At 54.6% G+C, this 16472-nt stretch overlaps 1 protein-coding gene and 1 long non-coding RNA gene across 5 annotated transcripts in view; one reads left to right on the top strand and one right to left on the bottom strand.

The window, feature by feature from the left end:
* Positions 1–351: 351 nt before the first annotated feature.
* FHIP2B (FHF complex subunit HOOK interacting protein 2B) lies at positions 352–16386 on the bottom strand. Of its 4 annotated transcripts, none has more exons than XR_008667105.1 (18): positions 16271–16386; positions 12500–12578; positions 9854–10026; positions 6759–6863; positions 6544–6666; positions 6098–6322; positions 5796–5992; positions 5393–5501; positions 5085–5161; positions 4514–4703; positions 3886–4031; positions 3657–3785; positions 3398–3488; positions 3048–3191; positions 2547–2687; positions 2228–2328; positions 1555–1994; positions 352–1073 (listed from the first exon to the last, which is right to left on the bottom strand). XR_008667105.1 is itself a non-coding variant. In XM_055346244.1 (17 exons), the coding sequence occupies exons 1-17, from the start codon at positions 16313–16315 to the stop codon at positions 1856–1858; spliced, it is 2214 nt and encodes a 737-aa protein (XP_055202219.1). In that variant the 5' UTR covers positions 16316–16386; the 3' UTR covers positions 352–1855. The 4 variants fall into 4 exon arrangements, 2 of the variants coding, with proteins under 2 accessions (XP_055202219.1, XP_055202221.1); XR_008667104.1 differs by having other exon boundaries at positions 352–1070; XM_055346244.1 differs by having other exon boundaries at positions 352–1994.
* LOC129523383 (uncharacterized) overlaps positions 15273–16472 on the top strand; it is a 12308-nt gene continuing 11108 nt past the window's right edge. The window contains exon 1 of the long non-coding RNA XR_008667106.1: positions 15273–16017. This is a non-coding gene — a long non-coding RNA (uncharacterized LOC129523383). The remainder of the gene's footprint in view (positions 16018–16472) is intronic.

The raw sequence follows: 16472 nt of genomic DNA, 5'->3' as shown, positions 1-16472 counted from the left end.
CGACATAAACACCCCGAAATGAGACTCGCATACAGATGCTCCAGATGGCCCATTCTTTCCCAGTGTCCCCGAGGCTAGCTGGCTCTCAGCTGTAAGCAAGCTGGGCAGAAATAGTGTTGCTTGGCCAAGAAAGAGCCTGGTTCCTGGCAGGCACCGAGGAACATCAGATTTGCGCTGCCAGAGCCTGTCTCTATTTACCACCACCACTGCCACCCCCCTGGCACACCACCCCCCTCCGCTCCAGTGTTGGAAAAGGAATCTTTCTTGGGAAAGAAGAAGGGCCTGAATGAGCAGTGGAGTCCTGTGCAGGAGGACACGAAGGGATGAAGGGTGCAGAACAGGGCCGCTGTGTCCATGCAACCAAATCATTTATTGCTGTGTCGTCTGGGGGAACGCAGTGCAAATGCTGAAGGGGATGGAGGAGGAGAGGATCTGTGACTCCCGGAGCTCAAATGTTTTCTGACTTGGAGAGTGCAGACCCGGTTCGCCCGTGAGTTCGGCTGTCCTGTCCCACGCCAACTCCCACGTGCGTGCACACGCATGCACGCACAGGCACGGTGTCCTTCAGAGTGGCAGTTAAGTCCTCCGCAGCTTGGAGGAATGCAGGAGAGGGAGAGGTCACTGAGTTCCTCCTCTTTCATGTCACCTCCTGGCAACCTGCGGCCGGCTTCTAGAAGCGGCACAGGCAGGAAAAGGAAGCGAAAGAGGCTCTGGCCTGCTCCTCCTTGCCCAGGAGCGAAGCCAGCAACTGCAGTCCTGCTGTGAGGTAATGCCTGGCGCCGCCTGTGTGTTCCTGCAGGTTGAGACAGATTCGGGCCGGGTGGGGTGGCAGCCCCAGCCGTGAAGGGCACGTAGGGAGAACAACACTACAACTGGTTGCCTGTGCCCCAGCACCTCCCCGCCAGGCCTTGGGGGCCTGGGGTCGGGTGGGCGTCCTGGCCTCGTCAGTCCTGAGCTCCCTGGCTCTCCTGGAAGAGTATTCCGTCAAGGACACTGCGGCAGGGTGGAATGCTGAGGGCCAGGCCTGGCCTCCCCTGGTCTCTGAGCCCCTCTGCCCAGGTGTGTTGGACCTGCTGAGACGGGTTCAGAGGCGCCAGAGAGAAACCAGCTGGAGCCGGAGCCTGGCACCCAGCCCCCCCACTTCCCAAGCCCTCTCCCGCCCTGGCTGCAGTTGTACCAAGGCTCTCATTAGCAGCTGCCCCCGCCTGGGCGCGGAGCAGGCTTTGGATATTTGCCACGAGGCGGTTGGGAATTTTGCAACAGTCTCTAGGAGGGCTGGGCAGGAAGAGTGGGCTTCCCTGGCCATCCACTGTGCCTTTGCCACAGGTTAAGCCAAGAAGGCAAGAGAAAAAAATGTCAAGTGTCAGCAGTGTCTGTGGCACCTACTGTGTCAGAGACAGGGCTCCTGCGCCCCCATCTCTCTGGCCTGCAGTCCTGACCAGCCTCAGAACCATCACTCACTCCCCTCTGTGCCCCTGGGACTGACCATAGGTCTTGGCCCTGGAAATGGCCCATAGACACAGAACACGCGAGGGTTTGGGCCTGGCTGCTCACCTGGCAATTACCCAGCTCCCCTGAGAAGGCCCCGAGGACACCATGCTGTCTGGGAGGCCATCTCTTTTGCTCCGTGGCTTCTGGTACCTTGGAGACCCACTCCCCGAACCCAGTCTCGTGTGGCTGACAGGCCCGGGTCTCCTGGAGTGAACCTGGAGTGGAAGCCCAGGCCTCCTCAGAGGCAGAGGTGCCTGGGATGTAGAGGAGATGGAGCCGAGCCCCCACCCTGGGAGGCAGGAGGTGGCGGCAGTGCCAGGTGGGAGGCAGCTCTCGGGCAGAGGTGTCCTGTCCTGCTCCTGGCTCAGACGTGCCCTTCTCGGGGAGGGGAGAGGTGCAGGTGAGGTCCATGTGGGGGGAACTTGACAAAAGCGATGGCAGCCAGCTCCTTGCAGAATTCCTCAAGAACCACCACACCCTGGAGGAGGGTCTGGTGGTCCAGCCTGAGGGAGACAGCATGGGGGTCATGGCTGGGAGGTGGTGGGAGTGTGCTCAGTATGACATCCCGGTGCCCAGGAGGCACGTTCCAGTGCCAGACACCTCTGAGTGAAGAAAGAGCTCAGCGATGGGCCACCGTCACCCCTTGGCCTGTGCTCCTCCCACTACCCTGGAGCAGTCTGCCTTCCCACCCTAGGGTCCATCCACCCTTGGGCACCCACTGCCCTGGGTTACTTACTGCTCCCCGGGAACCTGACCCATCAGCTGCTTGCGCACCAGGAGCAGTTTGCCTGGGAATTGGGGGACCCTCTGAATTCTCTGCATCAAGTCCCCTATCACCTAGAGCAGGAATAAGACAGGACTGAGGTGGGGGCCAGTGACACTCGTGCAGGGTCCCCTAGCTCTGCCATGCCGCGGTCGGTGGGTGTGTGTGCCTGTGCTTTCCCCGGAGCTGTCCGGGGTGCCCACTCCTGCAGCCCTTGCCCCCACCCTCCTTCCTGTTCCCCTCCCTTCCTGCCACCCCACTGGCACACACCCTTGGGCTCCGACATCCTTACCCTGACAAGCACAGAGAACAGACTCCTGCAGCCAGGGGCCAGGTTGATGTAGGGATCCAGGAGGTACTCATGGATAAGGGGGTGGGGGAAGAGGGCAAGCCGGGACAGGACTGAGGTCACCTGCAGGTTCAGGCTGTATGGCTGTAGGGAACACGGTGGACAAGCCGAGGGTTGGCAGGGGGCGGCAAGCATTTTTTGCACTCCCCCAGCAAGGCGCCTGGCCAGTGTGAACGTGTGCGGGGGTGGGAGTCTCACGTGATGTGTTTGTGTGTCATGGATTCCCTGGGGCTGAGGGCCAGGACATGTTAGGGCGTGTGGGGCAGAGGCAAGACGGGGCTTCCCGCCTGGAGAAGGGGAAAGGGTGGGGGGGTCTGGAGCTGAAGCACCAAAGAGGACTCAACCCCCAGGGCTGGGCGGCTGTCCTGATGGGCTCCAGAGGCACCTGCCTGAGTTCTCCTGCCGGCCCTCACCCTGTAGCCAGGGCCCAGGCCTGTTGGCTACCTGTTCCAAAATCCGGGACATGCGGTCAAACAGCATTCGGAGGAAGTGACCCTCAAAGAAAGGCCGTTCGGGTTCATGGGGGTCCAGGGGTGTGGGACCCAGGGGCCAGCCCCAAGGGGCTACTCGGGAGCTGCATTCCTGGAACTGAAACAGTGGTGAGAGTTGAGGAGGGAGGCCCAGTGGCCAGGAGGCACCCGCAGACACAGGGAACCACGTGGGAGGGATGGACTCGAGCTCTTGGCTGGAGTAGGGAGCACCCTGGGCAGATCGCAGACGGAGGAGGTGGGGCTTATCAATGCCATGGCTCTGAGGGCCGAGGAGCGGGCTTGGGCACAGGCCTCGACACTCACCAGTCCGTAGGCATCGTGGACGTACGTGTCATATCCGGTCTCCTCCAGGAAAGCTGAGGTCTTGGCTTCCTCAGGAACCAGGCAGAGGAAACTGAGAGACAAGACCTGGGTGTGGAGGGGCACCGCCTGGGCCACCCCGTTCCTCCTTGCTCCACTCCAGTCCTGAAGGCGCACTCCCTCCTGGGCTGCGCCTCATCAGGGCTCTGGCTGAAGATGGAACAGACCTCAAGTGGCTTCGGGTTCCAGAGCGGCTCCCTACCTGTTGACGATCTCAGTCACGGCTGTTTTGCCATCCAAGTTGGTCGGGGGGGCCGGGGGGTGCTTTGCAGAGGGTTGAAAGCTGGAGTCGAGGAAGCCGTCTGTGAAGTAGGGGTCTTCCTCCAAATCTCTGTGGCCAGGGCCGGCAAGTGGCACCAGGAATGAAGGAATGAGCGAGTGCGGGGTACTGAGGGCTGTACTGGGTCCCAGGGGCACGGGGTTTCACTTACACGGTGTCCTCGTAGCTCTCGGGCTCGGGTGAGCCCCGGGCCACATAATGGCGGCCCTCCAGGTGGCCCAGGACCAGGCTGCGGATGATCCGCTCATGTGGCTTCTGGAGCAGCTCCTCAAATAGCCGCAGTGTGGTGATGCTGATCTGGGTGAGAAAGGGTCAGCAGGAGTCCCTAGGAATGGCTCCCTCGGATAAGGCAAGACCAGGGGTAGCAAGTGGGTGCTGGTGTGGGAGCCGGAAGTCTGCCCCCCCCCGCCCCCCGGTTCTGTCACCAATTTGATGTGTGCTAGCAAATGAGCCAACTGGCGCTTCTGTGTCTCGGTTCCCAGGTCTGAGAAATGAACAGAATAGCAGCCTCACCCAGCTCGGGGGAGCTGTGAGCCTCCAAAAAGCCAAATGAGTATGAGTAGGTTTGGAAGACAAAGTCACCCGGCGAATATCTGATCACAGATGATTACTATGTGACAAAAGCTGCCATGACTGTGTCATGCTTTTTGGGGGGTATGTGTTTCGATGCCTCAAGGGTAGTACCACCAGGTAAGCTAATGCAAGCGGGGAGAAGCCCTCAGGAAATCCCTTGCGTGGGGGCTGGTGGGAGCCAGAAGAACGAGCCCCCCCCACCTCACCTCGTCAGAGAGGTGGTCGCAGTGCCCGATGAGGTGAGCGCACAGAGTGCGGGGGCCATCATCGGGGGCTGCAGGCTGTGGCTCTGTGCCCAGGAGGAAAGCCACGGTCTCTCGCAGCAGCGCCGGGGAGCGGAGCTGACGCAGCATGGCCGTGAGCAAGGCGGTGGAGGTCAGGACGCTCTGCTCTGAACTACAGGGAGAGAGCACTGAGCCAGGCCTCCTTGGGGCTGAGAGCCAGGCAGGGGAGGGGAGACCAGAGAGGGAGCCAGGGGTGAATGAATGTGAGGATGACAGCACCCTTTCCTGGGTTCCTTATGTCTTGGTTGGTATTTCCCTGCTTGCTCCCTAGCCCTCTGGAGGCCCTGGAGTCCAAGAGCTAGAGGCCTTCGTCAGCCCATGTGGCTCTGAGCCACGTGTGTCAGGGGCCAGACCTGGCAAACACGAACCATGGAACCCACAGACCCACGTGACTATGGCTGAGGAGACCCCCGGCCTTAGGGACAGGAGGGGACTCGGTGGGGTGGGCCAGTGGATCCAGACCATGGCCGTGCCCAAGGGAACAGAGACTCACACATGCAGGAGGTGGGGCTGAAGAATCTCCACGAATAACTTCTCAGCCACAGCCTTTGCCAAGGCGTCTGCAACCACCTAGGTGCCAAAGAACATGTCTTATGCACGTTTTACCTCCATGACAGTTTTTCCCTGAGAAACAACTGTGTCCTTGCACAGCGTCTAATGCAACAGGCAGGCTGGGGGCCCTGCCTAGCTCCCAAGAGACCCCTCGGTCCTCAAGGTGGACACGGTGAAGGGAGTGGGGTGAACCGTGGGGCACCCTCCCCCACCCCCCAGAGAGCCCTGCTGGCGCCGGCTCCTGCTCACCATGTGTGCCTCCGTGATGAGGTGGTCACAGTAATCAAACCAGCCCAAAAAGGCAGCCAAGGCCTCCTTGCCAGGGAAGGCAGCCTCATCAGATGGGGCGCTGGGCAGCCTGAGAGGGAGTGAGGGAGGGGCTGTGGGGCCTGCCTCAGGTATGTTCCAGAACCTGGGCCCCTTCTCCCTGCACCCTCTGTTGCGGGTGGGGGGTGAGGCGAGGAAGGTGAAGCAAAATGATGTTTCCCTGGAGGGAAAGCCCCAGAAGGATGGGTGGTGCCCTCAGGAAGAAGGTGGCCAGCAGGGGTCCCTACCCTCCTGGAAAACCAGAGGAACGGCTACCAGAGGGCAGGGAGGGCTTCTATCCCCTGCCAGCTGTAAGCCCGGCTCCCAGCCAAGCCCAAGTGCCTACCTCCAGCTGATACCCTCTAAAGCGGCAATGTCTGCTGGGTCCAGGAAGGTGGGCAGGGCCTGGTACAGCTGGCAGAGATGCTCGGCGACAGCAGGGCAGCAAGGGCTGCTCTGCACCAGGTAGGTGGCAGCTGCCTGCGAAGCCACACTTACCAGGAGCAGCAGGTTCTCCTGGGCCTTCAGAGCCACCCGACCTTTCTGGGGAGATAAGGGGACCGCTTCAGGGACATACATCTAACCCCCAGTCCCCTCCCAGCCACCTGCCCTCCTCACCCCTGCCCGCTCTGTCTTGGCAGCCAGCACCTTGCTCTTGCACAAGCCCATCAGGGACGTGATGAGGTTGCTGTCTGCAGCCCCTCCACCTGGCTCCTCCATCTCGGCAGGCGGCTGGGGGCTCAAGGCCCGGGCCCCACCGGAACTCCTGTCAGGAGCCTTGCTGTGCGGGTCGTCCTTTTGGATGTTGGCTGCCTCTCTAGGCAGGGTGCTGGGTTCTCTGGATGACTTCTTCCTACTGACCATCTTTTTACCCTGCAAAGAAGGTCGGGTGAAGCCAGGTCGTGGTGCAGACCATTCCCCACGGTGCCCCCTTGGGAAAGCAGGATGTGCTGGCTGTCCGGGCCTCAGCGTGGAGCTATAGGGGAAGCTGAGGCACGTGAATACCTGCTCCACCCTCTGCTTCCTCAGAAGGGCCCTAGGGGCTGGCCCTGGGGGTCTGGGCCCTCCCGCTTCTTTTCCTCTGAGATGCTCACTTCCAGGATATAGGTGAGCAGAGCTGGGTCCTGTTGGATCTTTGAGCAGAGGACGGTGGTGAACTGTACCTCCTCCTTTTCTGTCTGGGATCCGGGGACTGTCCCACCAAGTCGGAGAAGCTTCTAGAAGGGAAGCAAATTAGAAAGAAGAATGAGGTAGCAGGGAAGAGACGAGGCTTGACCCTCAGACACCCCTTGGTTTCCTGGTCCCTTACCTGCACGGGCCTGTGGACGTTGAGATAATGCAGGAGGGGATGCTGCACCTGGGCCAGAAGCTTGCTGAAGAACTGGAATACCTGCTGTCGCATGCCCGGGGGGTACTGCAGGGTCAAGGAGCAGGGTGCCCATCAGGTGAAGCCATGCCTGCTGCCAGGAATGCTCCTCCCCCACAGCCCACAGCACCATCCTGTCTTCTGTCACCGTGAGTCACTTGCCTCACTACAGGCACACCTTGCTTCCAGACCACCTCAATAAAGCAAATACTGCGATAAGTGAATATCCAATAAAGCAAGTCAAATTAAGGTTTTGGCTTCCCAGTGAAGACAAAAGCTATGTTTTTTTACACTATGCTGTAGTCTATTAATTGTGCAATTGCTTTAGTTCTAAAAAGCAACGTATGTAACCTTAATTTAAGATTAATTTCTTGGGACGCCTGAGTGGCCTCGTGGTTGAGCATCTGTTTTTGGCTCAGGTCGTGGTCCTGGGGTCCTGGGATTGAGTCTCACATTGGGCTCTTTGCAGGGAGCCCACTTCTCCCTCTACCTATGTCTCTCTCTCTCTGTCTCTCATGCATAAATGAATAAAATCTTTTTAAAAAATTAAAAACATAAAAATAATTTCTAAAAGATGCTAACTATCACCTGAGTTTTCAGTGAGTTGTAACCGTTTTGCTGGCAGAGGCGCTTGCCTTGATGTTGGTGACTGCTGACTAATCAGGGTGGTGGCTGCTGAAGGTGGGAATGGCTGTGGGGATTTCTTAAAATAAGACACCGATGAAGCTGACCACATGGATGGACTTTTGCTTTCATGAATAATTTCTCAGTAGCAGGAGATGCTTTTTGATACATTTTACTCACAGATCTTCTTTCAAATCTAGCGTCCTTCCTCTCCAACCTACCCCTGCTCTATCGACTAAGTTTACGCAATGCTCTAAATCTTTTGTTGTCATCTCAACAATCTTCCCAGAGTCTTCCCAGGAGTAGATTCCATCTCAAGAAACCACTTTCTTTACTCATCCACAAGCAGCAACTCCTCATCTGATCATGAGATGGCAGCCATTCGGTTCCATCTTCAGGCTCTACCTCCAGTTCTACTCCTCTTGCTCTTTCCCCCACACTTCCTCCTCTGAAGTCTTGAACCCATCAAAGTCATCCATGCAGGTTGTAATCAAATTCTTCCAAACTCCTGTTCATGTTGATATTTTGACTTCTTCCCATGAATCACAAATATTCTTAATGGCACCCACGTAGAATGGTGAATCCTTGCCAGAAGGTTTTCAATTGACTTTGCTCAAATCCCTCAGAAGAATCGCTATGTATGGCAGCAACAGCCTTACAGAATGTATTTCTTAAATAATGAGACTTGAAAGTCAAGGGACTCCTTGATCCCTGGGCTGCAGAATGGATGCTATGTGAGCAGAAAACATTTATCTCATTATACGTCTCCATCAGAGTTCACGTGTGACCAGGTGCATTGTCAATAAGCAGTCGTATTTTGAAAAGAATGTTTTTTTCTGAGCGGTACTTCTCAACAATGGACTTAATATTCAATAAACCATGTTGTGATCTGAAGTGCCATCATCCAGGGTTTGTTGCTCCGTTCACAGAGCACGGGGCAGAGTGGACTTAGCATAATTCTTCGGGACCCTGGGATTTTCAGAACGGTCAATGAGCCCTGGCTTCAATGTCAAGGCACCCGCAGCATTAGTCCCTAAGGAGGGGTTTAGGCTGTTCCTTGAGGCTTTGAAGCCAGGCACTGACTTCTCCTCTCTCTAGCTATGAAAGTCCTAGCTGGCATCTTCTCCCGATAGAGACCATTTTCTCTACATTGGAAATGTGTTGTTCAGTGTAGCCTCCTTCATCACTTATCCTGGCTGGATCTCCTGGAGAACGTGCTGCAGTGTCTACACCAGCACTGGCTGCTTCCCCTTGCACTGGGTTGTGGTAGAGACGGCTTCTGGCCTTAAACCTCATGAACCCATCTCTGGCAGCTTCCACCTGTTCTCCTGCAGCTTCTTCACTGCTCTCAGCCTTCACAGAACTGAGGAGAGTCAGGGCCTTGCTCAGGATAGGCTTTGGCTTAACAGAATGTCCTGGCTGGTTTCATCTATGCAGACCACTCAGACTTTCTCCACATCAGCAATAAGGCTGTTTGGCTTTCTTATCATTCATGTGTTCACTGGAAGGCACTTTTAATTTCCTTCAACAACTTTTCCTTTGTATTCACAACCTGGCTAACTGGTTGGTGCAAGAGGCCCGCTTTTGGCCTGTCTCGGCTTTCAATGTGCCTTCCTCACTAAGCTTAATCACTTTAGCTTTTGATTTAAAGTGAGAGACATGTGACTCTTCCTTTCACTTAAACTCTTAGAGGCCACTGTAGGGTTATTAGTTGGCTGCATTTCAATATTATGGTGTCTCCAGGATTAGAGAGGCCCGAGAAGAGAGAGTAAGATGGGGAATGGCTGGTCAGTGGAGCAGTCTTACATGGGCACTATTTGTAGTACCCTCAATGACAACAGCAACATCAAAGATCTTTGATCACAGATCACCATAATGAATATAATAACGAAGTCTGAAATATTACCAAGAATTACCAAAACATAACACTCAGCGGTTGAGCATCTGCCTTTGGCTCAGGGTATGATCCCAGAGTCCCGGGATTGAGTCCCTGCATGGAGCCTGTTTCTCCCTCTCCCTATGTCTCTGCCTCTCTCTGTGTGTGTCTCTCACGGATAAATAAATAAAATCTTAAAAAAAAAAAAAAGAAACTGGCTTTCCCACACTGCCGATTCCCCTTCCCGCTTTTCTGTTCTCCATAACCCTGTCATTGTTGAATATACTATGTGTGGGCCGCCCAATTACCCACCTCTCTCTGACTAGAAGTTTTGTCTGTTTTCATTACCACTGTATCCCCAGCATTCAGGATCCTGCCTGGCACATGACTGGTTCTTAGCACACCTTCTCCAAATGAACCCTGACTAAACAATGGGCGCAAATCCATGACATGACGGAAACACAGGTGGACGAGCCTAGAACTCAGAGGGCTCCAGTTTGGGTGGAAGGTTCCAGGGGCACCCCAGGGTCCTGCCCACCTCGGCCTTGCCCAGTGTGCATAGGGTCTCCAGGATTTTGTGTTGCAGCAAGTATTCTAGACAGGGCCCAGCCTCGCCAGCTCCTGTCTGCTGCCTCTCCTCGTACACCAGGATGTCCAGCATCTGCTTCAGCCGCCAGGGAATATCCGTTTTCTTGGCAGGGGTGTTTTCATCTAATAGAGATTCAGGAAACGAGGGTGAGTGGGGTGAAGAGTGGCACTTTGGCTTGATGAGGTCAAGCCCATGGGGTCTGAGGGGTGGAGGGAGACTGAGGGTATCCCTGGAGAAAGGCCAAGTTACCGGTTTGCTTTGAACAAAGACTAGGGGAGGTGGAAATTTACAGTTGGTGCCTCTAAACCTAAAAAGACAAAAGATGGGGCACCTGGGTGGCTCAGGGGTTGAAAGTCTGCCTTTGGCTCAGGACATGATCCTGGGGTCCTGGGATCTAGTCTCACATCAGGCTCCCTGCATGGAGCCTGCGTCTCCCTCTATGTTTCTGACTCTCTCTGTGTCTCTCATGAATAAATAAATAAAATCTTAAAAAAAAATACAAAATACCTTTGGGATGAGACCCAGGATACAGCCCTCTGACTGGGAACGTGTACATACTCTAGCACTTTATCAGAGGGAAGTGGCATCATTTTTTCTCCTAACCCTGGGGCATATAGGAGGGTACACTGCCCAGGCTTCAGGCCAGCTCTGGGCCTGAGTGAGAAGCCGTGGGATCAAGGTTCTCTGTCACTGAATTTAGAAGCTGTCTTGGAGGAGCTTCCTGAGAGGTAAACCTCCTGTCCTTTTTACACTCACAAGAGGCAGAAAGGAGAAACAACTTTTTTTTACAAAGGAGAAAAAAATCCGTGCATGACCACAGGTTTGGAGGCAAACTTGTTCCATCATGCAAAGGTCTTGATGGAGAAGCTGGAGCTTTCTTAGTGAGAGTCTCAGGTAGAGAGTATTTGTGTAAAGCAAGTTTTGGTGCTTTGGGACCAGCCTTGGAGCACCCCCTAGCTTTTCTTGAAAGCATTGGCTTTTCAGCAACAGAGCTCACCTCACTCACCCCCATACCTATGGTCTAGGGACTGTTCTGGAAATTAATGGATTGGGTTCAGGTGAAGCCCCAGGTAGACCTGAGTCAGTTCTGGATCTTTTCCTACATCCTGGTAGATTGGGGCTGTCAAGAGATATCAGTCTAAAAGGTACAGACTTCCAGTCAAAAAATAAATAAGTCCTGGGGCGCCTGGGTGGCTCAGTCAGTTGGGTGTCTGATTCTTGATTTCAGCTCAGGATTGTAAGAGTGAGCCCTGTGTCAGGTTCTGCGCTGGGCATGGAGCCTGCTTAATAGTCTCTCCCTCCATTTCTCTCTGCCCCCCTCCCTCTTTAAAAAACAAAAAACAAAAATAATAAATAAATAAATAAGTCCTGAGAATGTTATACAGCCTGTTGACTATAGTTAATGTATTGCATATTTAAAAATTGCTAAGAGTAGATCTTAAAACTTGTCATGACAAGAAAAAAAATTGGTAACTAGTTAGGGTGATGGATATTAACTAGACTCACTGTGGTGATCACTTCACGATATATCTATATATCGAATCAATATATTGTACACCCAATTTACATGATATAATGTCACATCAATTATATCTCAAAAAAGAAAAAAAGACTTCAGTTTAAAGCAGTTGTTCTCAATTGGGGTGATTTTGCCCCCAGGAACATTCGGCAATGTTTGGAGAAACATTTACGGCTATCGAAATGGGGAGGGGTTGCTACTGGCATCTATCTAGTGGGTAGAAGCCATAGCTGCTGCTAAACATACTACAATGCACCCCCAAAAGCCCCGTGCCACAAAGAATGATCAAGCCCAAATGTCAACTGTTCCAAGATGGAGAAACCTGGTCTAAAATGACCGGGGGGCGGGGGGGTGTTTCTCAGAAGGCGGGGTGTTCCTCAGAGTGTCCAAAGACTGTTTTCTAATTTCTTGGGCTAGCTCAGGCTGGAAATACAGTCTTCAGGAAAGGGGTAGACTGGAATCAAACCACAATCTGAACCAGGAGGTAGAAAGCCAGGGATGCAGGACAGGGTTACCTGGCAACCAGCGTTATCCACCAATACCAATGTACTGACTACAAAGCAGCCAATCAGATTCCACCCCCTCAATGAGTGATCCTGATGGGCCCAGATTACCCAAAACTGGCTCCCTGGGGTGTCAGCTGGGGAGAAGGACCCAGGCATGGTACAGGCCTCCGCTTCTGCTACTGTAAATTTCTATAAGGGACACGCCCTCTAAGTTAGCTCAGGGAAAAGAGGAATTTATTCCATTTCTTTTCTTTTAATCAGTAAGCCCTGAGCACAGGCACTTGGGGACTGCCGGCCTGGACAGTCTGCCTCGCTGGGACCTAGGGGCGAGTGGAGCTCAGCCTCTGCCTTGCAGTCAGCTCAGGGACATGCACAATTTCACAGTTCCTGCTCCCACCGGCACGGTTCCTCTCATGAAAGATCAGGGTGGGGCCAGCCCCCATTCTCGACTCCTGTGTGGCTGGCAGTTGTCACCTTTTCCCTGCATCTCTGACTGGCATGGTGACCCTGCCCACACCTTCCTCCCCACTGTATGCAAGGCTCCCCCCGCCAGGGAAAACGAGGCCCCACCTGTGCTTTCAATGTAGTAGTGCGTGATGCACTTCCAATGCTCCACGAAGGCCTCTAGTAGGTCAATGCTGGGCTCCCGCTGTGGAGAGAGCAGAGACACAGCCTAAGTGGTCATCACAGTGATTACGGGCTCTGTTGCCACTGCCACTCGGAGCAGGTGTTCCACCGTCTACCAAGCATTGGGTTGGTACTAGGCCCTGGAGGAGGCCCTGTGATCCAGATTCTCAAAGGGAACAGTAACACATTTTCTCCAGGACAATCACTCAGCACCTCTCCCAGCCCTCTTCTCTCCTGGAAATCCTGTACTCCTACTACATGTCATGATTCCATAGGGCCTGTCCTGGAAGAACTAGGAATATTGGTGGGGGGAACAGACACAGAAATAGAACCTCTCAAGATAGTTATGCTACAATAAAGGGACACAGAGAGAAAACAGGAGAGTACCCCCCAGAACAACAAAATCAAAATGATATGGATGGAAAGCATGGCAATGACAAAGCTTTCAGGTCCTTCTCAAACCGAGAGTCTGCAAAAATCTGTGTTTGAGGCCATCGAAAAGCTTCGTCCAGCCAGGTGTGTAGTGTTAGCATAATATTCATAAAGCAGCTTACTTATACCATGCTTGCATCTTTTTTCAAGGCTGCAGGCTGCCAGAGGAGCTGGGGATACACAGCCTGGAGCCCCAGGGAATTCTATTTTTGCTAGGAGCAAGCTCCAGACCTGCCCCTTTTCCAGAAGTTATCTCTTCATCTCCACCCCCAACAACTGCTTTCTCCAAAAACTCCAAGAAAGAGCATTTGTTCTCTTTCCTTGCAGAGTAAACATACACAGGAGAAAATGCATCATCAAATAGTCACCACAGGTGCTCATTTCCTCCTGTCTTTGTTCAGGCTGCTCTGCCCAGGAGGCCCTAGGTCCCCCTACATTTGGCTAGATCCGAATGCTCACCAGTGAGGCCCAGCTAAGGGCCACCAGCTCCACAAAGGCCTCACCAGATTTCCTGGACACCACTCTCTCTAACCTCACACTTCACTGCATCACAGAACTGAGCGTCTACTGATTGATTCAGGGAGTATCTTCTGAGTGCCTACTGTGTACAAGACACCATGTTAGATGCTAAATGCAATACAAGGCTGCTGAACACCCAGTGCCGGGGAGAACAATATAAAAACCACCCCGAATAACTCAGCTATAGGAAGAGGTGTGAGAACACAGGAGAGGTGGAAACTGACCCCTGGGAAGAGAGGGCTGGTACAGAGTAGGCTTTACTGCAGTTAACCTGGAAATAAACCATGAAGAATGGAGCCCGAATTCAATCATTAGAGATGAAGGAAGTTCCTTCCTGCAGAAGGAACTCTGCAAAGCATGTCTGGGACAAGGATGGATTGAATTTGTGGGCTCCTGAACATCAAGTCACCAAGTCAGGACTGTTTTTTGCAGGCGGGGGTGGGAGGGGGTGCAGCTCAAGGACATCTAGCAGTGTTTCAGGCAGAGTCCTCTGAGTCCTCTGACAGTTGCATGTAGGAGATGATGACAAGAACAGTTAGAAGGCCATTACGACAGGAGAAAGAAGCAGTACCACTGAATCAGAGGCCCTGAAACTCTTGCCCCAACCCTCAGCTGCCCAGGCAAGCTTGTCTTCTTTCATAGTTAGTGGTGCGGGGCAGCACCCTTACAGGATCAACACCAAACACACCATCCACATGGAGCCCCTGCCTCTCACCAGGTCCTGGGTGATACTATTATTGTGGGATTAGAGTCACCTCTTCTACTAGACTGTGAGCTCCCTGAGGGCTCAGATTCTGTGTTTTCTAGTTCTGCCTGCCCCTAAAGGGTGCTGTCAATAGTGACTACTCATTCATATTTACTAAGGATCTCAGCAAACTCCCTTAGACATCCTTTCCATAGTTCCTTGTCTCAGGAAAGCTCTCTGACCCTTGACAGGCACTATAATCATCTTCCAGTTCTGCGATGGGCCTTAGGATTCATTCATTTGTAGTCTCCTAAACCCTTGAGCTGGGCTTACAGTGAAAAGGAACAATCCAGTAAGAGTAAGAGACCGGGGTGCACCAATGATCAGCAAACTGTAACAGACTGTAACAAAGTAGACTGTTAGAAGGAAGCAAGGGGAACATCTTCACCTGAATCCCACTATTAGCTATTATAACTCCAGAGAAATGGTAGCAGATGATTTATTTTTAAAGAGAAATTATTAATCTTCACAACCTCTGTTAATAATAATAAAGAATATTTTTTTAAAAACCAGAACAATTGCTGTTCTTATTTTGTCAGAAGAGGGCAGGAAGGAGCACTCTTCCTCCTTGACAAGGAGTCAAGCAACTTGCTGGGGGCAGGGAAAGACCTATGCCCTTGATGTGGGTGGGGGTGGAGGGGAGAAGAGGGGTTCCCCTCTCTCCTGACAGTTACAGGGGGGCCAGCCAAGATTCTGTGGCATTGTCTATATATCCTATACTCAGGAGCCAAAAGTATCTCCCTTGACCACCAATCTCTCCTCCAGCTACCGACGCTGAAGTGCCTGCATTGGAAGCAACAGAAATTCACTTCTGGGGACTAAGACTCTGTCTGGCCGGACTACCCGCCCGGTGTAGGGAGTTTTCCCTGAGAAGCATGTAGCAGTTTGCCGTATCACTTTCTAAGATGACAGCTGTTTTGCTTGGAAACAAGGGGGAGGGGAAGGCGAAATCATTCTGGAACCCCTCCCCAGGTGGGCTGCCCTGGAAGCACCTGGATGCCACGAATGCAGCGCTGGGGACAGGTGGGCGGAGCTTTTCACTTTCTTCACAAGTTTAAGGCTGAGACTGTTCTCATTTATGATAAGCTCGGTTTTGGCTCTGGAGCCAATCTGACACGATATACTAAATCGATCCATTAGAGGAGGACTTCTACTTGGAGACAAAAGAACTGTTAACTTTACAGACAGGCTCTTGGCAGGGTTACTTTCAACAGGAGGCGTTGGGCCTAGTCTGTCGGAACTGCATGCACTTTTATCTCCCTGAATGAAGCGAACCCGCCTCGACCAGCCTTCAACCCGGAGAGAAGGCCGCAAAGACGCCGAGTCTCGGCCCCAGGGCCGCCCCGAGACCCCCGCTGCTGGCCTCTCCTGACTCAAGGTCAGTGTGGCTAAGGCCTGGGCCGTGCGAGGCCACAGCCTGGGGCGGGCTGTTTCCCGGGCCGGCGCCCACCCACCCCGCTGTGAACAGTCCCGCTTCCCGCTTCCCGGGACGTGGCCGGGCCGGCACTTCCCAAGCCGAGGCTGGGCGCACCCGCGGGACTAAGGTCCTGGGGTTGTCTGGGGGCTCAGCAGGAGGCGGAAGGGCACCTCTTTTTCCAAGCCAGGTGACCAGGGCGGGAGGAGCGTGGGGGGAGGAGGAGGAAGGCACCTTGGGGAGGAAAGTCTGGCTGACGAGGGAGCCCTCCAGCACAGAGGAGTTTGGGAACTGGGAGCAAACTGGGAACGCGGAGCAGGAAAATAAACCGGAAGCCATTTGGGGAAAAGGGTTCGTTAGGGGCTGGGCAGGATCTGGAGAGGCCGGGACTAGGGCGACGGGGAGGGAGGCCACGCGGAGGCGCAGGGAGGACCCCGCGCGGGCCGCGACCCGGGGCAGGGGAGGCCCAGGACGGGCGCCGCGGCCTGGGAGGGGGGAGGGGGGAGGGGGGAGGGGGCCCTCCCCGAGCGGGCCCGCGCCCTCCCCCGGCCCCGCGCCCGCCCTTCCGGCCGAGGCCCCGCGCGCCCCGCTTCCCGGGTCTCACCGCCCCCACGGCCTCCTGCAGCAGCGCCCCGAGCCGGCTCAGCATGTCGGCGGCCCGGCCCCGCTCGGCTCCCGGGCGGCGGCGGCGGCGGCGGCGGCGGCGGCGGCGGCGGAGCTCGCGGGCGGAGGGCGGCCCCGGAGGCGCGGCGAGGGGGCGGGGCCCTGGCTGACCCGCCCCGCCCCGGCCCGGCCCGGCCCGCCCG

Source organism: Nyctereutes procyonoides, unplaced genomic scaffold, assembly GCF_905146905.1.
Source record: "Nyctereutes procyonoides isolate TBG_1078 unplaced genomic scaffold, NYPRO_anot_genome, whole genome shotgun sequence".
Lineage (NCBI taxonomy): Eukaryota > Metazoa > Chordata > Mammalia > Carnivora > Canidae > Nyctereutes > Nyctereutes procyonoides.
Note: the sequence above shows the minus strand (reverse complement) of the source record. Positions and strands in the feature narration are given on the sequence as shown.

Coding starts and splice junctions, on each gene's coding strand:
- FHIP2B (XM_055346244.1), bottom strand. CDS start 16,315: ATGCTGAGCCGGCTCGGGGCGCTGCTGCAGGAGGCCGTGGGGGCG. Junction 10,027..12,499: donor CTACTACATTGAAAGCACAG/GTGGGGCCTCGT, acceptor AATCTCTATTAG/ATGAAAACACCCCTGCCAAG. Junction 5,993..6,097: donor TGGGCTTGTGCAAGAGCAAG/GTGCTGGCTGCC, acceptor TTATCTCCCCAG/AAAGGTCGGGTGGCTCTGAA.